At 37.0% G+C, this 6,145-nt stretch overlaps 1 protein-coding gene across 1 annotated transcript; it reads right to left on the bottom strand.

Moving 5' to 3' along the window:
• Positions 1 to 3,776: 3,776 nt before the first annotated feature.
• LOC128210629 (putative protein FAM47C) lies at positions 3,777 to 5,180 on the bottom strand. Its single transcript, XM_052914982.1, has one exon. It carries the CDS (start codon positions 5,178 to 5,180, stop codon positions 3,777 to 3,779), a length of 1,404 nt encoding a protein of 467 aa, XP_052770942.1.
• Positions 5,181 to 6,145: the final 965 nt, after the last annotated feature.

Below are 6,145 nucleotides of genomic sequence, written 5' to 3'. Positions count from 1 at the left end.
TCATATCCCTTGTGACATTGTTTAATGATTCAATCAAGTGTATGTTTAATTTGTTTGTAATGTTTTCAGAATTGTATAAGTTATATGTACAGAAATAAAACGGGTGATACATTACTTTGAATGACTGAACTTGAAACTCGACACCCTCAGTACCTTTATCTGAGGCACGTATGTTCCATTTCTATATTCGTATATAAGATATATTGTACCCACCATCAGGTCCAGTTAATATTAAGGACAAATGGCAGTGTTGTGAAAGATACTATGACGCCCTCATGGATAAACTGCAATTTGAATGCCCTATGAGTTGTTTTGTCAAGATTTGTTGTTATTGTCAATCGATAAATGTATTCAATGATTTTAAAATAACTGTACCAATACAAATCGAGGTTTCAATAGATAAAAATGAAAAAAATATCAGTGCGATGTTTCTTAAAATTGAAATTTGGATTAATGAGAATTCAATGTATTATACATTGCATGTGTTCATGCAATGAAATTAATATCACTATTTTTGGCTTAACATGGACAGCAAGCAAGGCAAATCGTTGAATGTCGTAGTCAAATTTGGCCAAATAAGTGCAAACTCCAAATATTTTTGATTTCAGTTTGGCAAGTAAAAAATTAGAGAAAAATGGTGCGAGCTTTCTCGCCTCGCTGCACATGCTCCATTTCCTGTAGAAAAAATGAACCCTAGCATATGCTTGAAAATCAAACATCCATGGAAGTATATTGCACGTATCTTCATAATCGATGTTTCTGTATTAAGATTCATTGCGTTCGTAAAAAATAAAAATAATTCAATATCAATTTGTCTTTCGCACGTTTGTGCCTTTTTCTTTAATAAACTGTTTGAGTTTTATGTACTCAGTTGTAAAAGAAAAATGTGTACTTTCGGCCTTTCGTAATTAAAATATGATTAAATTTTCTCTTTCGACAAAAACTACAATGATTATTGATGGCATATATAAAAAGGATAAGACGTAAGAAATGAACGTAAATCGAGCGTTTTAGTCGTCATCCAAAACAAACGTTTGTATAAATTTCAGAAATGTGTTAGTATTAAATCGAACCGCGTTCGAGCTAATGTAGAAGTTAAAATAAGGTTTTGTATTTCATGACAACTAAAGAATTTCCTTTTTATCATTTTTTTTTCATCTAACGAACGTCATGACAAGGATTACTACTTGCACCGGCTTTCATGATTTAGCATTACCAATTTCCAACAAAATACGCATTCGTTCCAGATCGACATTTGAATGATGAAACAGATGGAGATCCGATATTTTATATCAATTTTAAACACAGAGATTTCAAGGACCGTTCTCTCTCTCGAGAAAAAAAAAAACACAAAAAAACGAAGTTACTATGAATTATGCCTCTTATCAATCGTCGCCAAGGATTCTATATCGATTTATATACCAATGATTTACATTTTTTAACTGAGACATTATTGGATTAAATGGGTTTCTTAAGCAAATTAATCGCACTGTTATTATCATAAAATATTTAAATTGAAAGCTGAACTATATTCAATTGAAGATAAGGGAGGTAATCAGACAATACGTATTGACATTTTAATTATTTTTTTTTACTAAACAACATTGAGAAGTTTTCATTTGAAAATGCTTGCATCACATTTATTTTAGAAACAGGAGCTCTATTTTCTTGATGTGAAATTTCATTTGAAAATGTTTAGTATTTCTCTAGTCATCTATTCATCCAGTCTAAAACCTGAAAAAGAATCCAGCAACTGCTCAGGTACTGTTTGCAAAGGGCTATACTCCGCCCACTTATCTACCTCATTAGCATATAGTGAGTCAGTGGTCGAGTTATTCATTACCTTGGTATATAACATCCATTTCTGTTTAATAAATCATCGTGTGAACCTCGCGGTGTTATCACACATTATCTGAGACTTAAGTGAAAGTGTGCCTTTAATATTGCTATGTCCGATTGGTAAAGCTTTGTGATTAGTAAACCACTTTACCACTTATCAAGTCTGAACTCAGCGAATAAAAGTGTCCTTCCATTACTAGAATATCTACTATATCTATAATATAATTAAACATTTTTATAAAATATTTGTTAAATCAGTCTGCGGAGGAAAAAGGAGAAATTCATTCTTATATTTTGTATACGTTAGATAATACCATTTAAATTTTACCAGTGGTACCTTCAAGGATTTCTTAAAGACGCTAAATAAATGCCATGTTGATATGATCTATAAGTCATAACCGTTTGATAAATTACTCAAAAGACTTTGAATAAAACGATAGCATAATACCCTGGATTTGTTTTATTCCTTTAAACGCAAAGTTGGCTTAAAGTATATTTGCTCTAGTTCCAACCGTTTAAAGTATTGTTTTTCAATTCCCGTGAGATCTCATCGGGATTCGGAATGTTATTGGGGGACTATTTTGCAATGTAATTTCCATTAAGCAAATATTAATGCGCGACATAGCGTGATATTATAAATTACCCGATAATTATACATACTGATTCATTTGGAACACGATATTTGTTTTATGGGATTTATTTTTATTCGCTGTGTCGTTAACGTTTTCTTCATAAGAATTATGAATTACCTAAGTACGTACTTCATAAGAATAATGCAATACCTCAATACGTATCAAGCAATGTATGGAGCAGACCCACTCTGAGAAATGTTGTGATTCATTTGGAAACATGCAATGCATGAAATTAAAACAGTTTTTTTTTTTGCAATTTTGGTGATTAGTTCTTTGATTGGATAGTCGGTATTTGTAATAATCGCTGCAGAGATCAAGCGATGATTTAACAATTTTTTAAAGTAAACCTAATATTTGAGCAACCCGTTTATTACATGTCAATCAAATTATTATTTTGATCACAGAGTTAATATATTAAACATCTGTACCTTCGTGTGATGTCTTATAGCAGCAGGTGTGTAGAACTCCATGCAGTGCGTTTAAATACGTCTGACACACTTTTGTATAGATTACTGTAACAAAAAGAATGTGGCGCATTTCTTAACAAATTGGACAGTGGGTTAGATCTTTCAGTATAAACACACATAATATATATAAGAAATTATAAAAAAGTATATATGACTTTTCTTTATTTTCTTACCAAATATGAACTGAGAGTCCAAAACATGTCATGTAGCGGTTTTAAGTCTCTCGTTGAGCATATGTTGTCTTGTGGCGATATGAGTTTCGTTGAGTGTCATTTATCTAGTGGCGGTGTGTGTCTCGTTCAGTGTATGTTGTCTTGTGGCGATATGAGTCTCGTTCAGTGTCATTTGTCTAGTGGCGATGTGTGTCTCGTTCAGTGTATGTTGTCTTGTGGCCATGTGAGTTTCGTTGATTGTATGTTGTCTCTTGGCGATGTGAGTCTCGTTGAGCGTATGTTATCTTGTGGCGATATGAGTCTCGTTGAGCGTATGTTGTGTTGTGGCGGAGTGAGTTTCGTTGATTGTATGTTTCTCTTGGCGGAGTGAGTTTCGTTGAGTGTATGTTGTCTTGTGGCGATATGAGTCTCGTTGAGCGTATGTTGCCTTGTGGCGATGTGAGTCTCGTTGAGCGTATGTTGTCTAGTGGCGATGTGAGTCTCGTTGAGCGTATGTTGTCTTGTGGCGATGTGAGTCTCGTTGAGCGTATGTTGTCTTGTGGCGATATGAGTCTCGTTCAGTGTCATTTGTCCAGTGGCGGTGTGTATCTCGTTCAGTGAATGTTGCCTTGTGGCGATATGAGTCTCGTTCAGTGTCATTTGTCTAGTGGCGGTGTGTGTCTCATTCAGTGTATGTTGTCTTGTGGCCACGTGAGTCTCGTTGATTGTATGTTGTCTCTTGGCGGAGTAAGTTTCGTTGAGTGTTTGTTGTCTTGTGACGATGTGAGTCTCGTTAATCGTATGTTGTCTTGTGGCGATGAGAGTCTCGTTGAGCATATGTTGTCTTGTGGCGATGTGAGTCTCGTTGAGCGTATGTTGTCTTGTGGCGATGTGAGTCTCGTTGAGCGTATGTTGTCTTGTGGCGGAGTAAGTTTCGTTGATTGTATGTTGTCTCTTGGCGGAGTGAGTTTCGTTGAGTGTATTTTGTCTTGTGGCGATGTGAGTCTCGTTGAGCGTATGTTGTCTTGTGACGATGTGAGTCTCGTTGAGGGTATGTTGTCTGGTGGCGGAGTGAGTTTCGTTGATTGTATGTTGTCTCTTGGCGGAGTGAGTTTCGTTAAGTGTATGTTGTCTTGTGACGATGTGAGTCTCGTTGAGGGTATGTTGTCTTGTGGCGGAGTGAGTTTCGTTGATTGTATATTGTCTCTTGGCGGATTGAGTTTCGTTGAGTGTATGTTGTCTTGTGGCGATGTGAGTCTCGTTGAGCGTATGTTGTCTTGTGGCGATGTGAGTCTCGTTGAGCGTATATTGTCTTGTGGCGGAGTGAGTTTCGTTGATTGTATATTTTCTCTTGGCGGATTGAGTTTAGTTGAGTGTATGTTGTCTTGTGGCGATGTGAGTCTCGTTGATCGTATGTTGTCTTGTGGCGACGTGAGTTTCGTTGAGCGTATGTTGTCTTGTGGCGGAGTGAGTTTCGTTGATTGTATATTGTCTCTTGGCGGAGTGAGTTTCGTTGAGTGTATGTTGTCTTGTGGCGATGTGAGTCTCGTTGATCGTATGTTGTCTTGTGGCGATGTGAGTCTCGTTGAGCGTATGTTGTCTTGTGGCGATGTGAGTCTTGTTGAGCGTATGTTGTCTTGTGGCGATGTGAGTCTCGTTGATCGTATGTTGTCTTGTGGCGATGCGAGTCTTGTTGAGCGTATGTTGTCTTGTGACGGAGTGAGTTTCGTTGAGCGTATGTTGTCTTGTTGCGATGTGAGTCTCGTTGATCGTATGTTGTCTTGTGGCGATGCGAGTCTTGTTGAGCGTATAATGTCTTGTGACGGAGTGAGTTTCGTTGAGTGTTGGTTGTCTTGTGACGATGTGAGTCTCGTTGAGCGTATGATGTCTTGTGGCGATGTGAGTCTTGTTGAGCGTATGTTGTCTTGTGACGGAGTGAGTTTCGTTGAGTGTTTGTTGTCTTGTGACGATGTTAGTCTCGTTGATCGTATGTTGTCTTGTGACGGAGTGAGTTTCGCTGAGTGTTTGTTGTCTTGTGACGATGTGAGTCTCGTTGATCGTATGTTGTCTTGTGGCGATGTGAGTCTCATTGAGCGTATGATGTCTTGTGGCGATGTGAGTCTCGTTGAGCGTATGTTGTCTTGTGGCAGAGTGAGTTTCGTTGAGTGTTGTCTTGTGACGTTGTATATCTGTTTGAGTGTATTTTGTTTTGTGATGGTTTATGTCTGTCTTTTGTCATCTGGCTGTGTCTGTCTTGTCGAGTGCCTGTTTCGGTATGGCGATGTATGCCTCTTTTAGGGTCTGTTGTCGTGTGAAGGTGTGTGTTTCGTTTAGTGTCTTTTGTCATGTTGTAGTGTGTATTGTCCTGTAGCGATGTGTGTTTCATTAAGTGTATGTTGTATTTTGAAGGAATGTGTTGTGATATGGCGGTTTGAGTGAGCATGTACAGGCGTGCATATCGTTATATGTACGTTTTGTTGTGGTGGTTGTGTCTCGTTGAGTGTATGTTGGCTCCGATCATTTCGCCTGGTTTTTGTCTGATTCCTGTCACTGCTGAAGTCGTTTGTGTATTTCCCATTGTTGCTTTGTTAGGGAAAAGACATAACAATGAACAAAAACTGAAATAATTAATTAATTTTGCAATAAAGTATAACTGCATCCTAGAAAAGTCTAGGAAATATTTGTGTGTGTTTTCCATTTATGTGAATTGAATACTTAACATGAAAGTACGTTGAATAGAGATTACTTGTTAAAATACAAGCATGTGTGAATTGAAAAACAACACAATATCGTATGTTTTATGCAGATTGAATGACGTCATATGCGTTGCGTACGCTGTTCTTATAACAGAATTGTTTTAATAAAGAAATACGCAAATTTAATACAACAATCTTGAAAAGCTGTGATATGATATATATCTTTTAATTTCCTGATTATAAACTCTCTATGTTGACTCTTTGGAATGATTTAAACATGCCAATCTACTACTTCATCGATCTAAACCTTAATCAAACTAATTGGCATAGCTCAGGGGTGGATTTAGTACTACAATGTT

The sequence above is a fragment of the Mya arenaria genome, chromosome 12 (assembly GCF_026914265.1).
Source record: "Mya arenaria isolate MELC-2E11 chromosome 12, ASM2691426v1".
Classification (NCBI taxonomy): Eukaryota; Metazoa; Mollusca; class Bivalvia; order Myida; family Myidae; genus Mya; species Mya arenaria.
The sequence above is the reverse complement of the archived record's forward strand: the minus strand, read 5'-3'. Positions and strand labels throughout refer to the sequence as shown.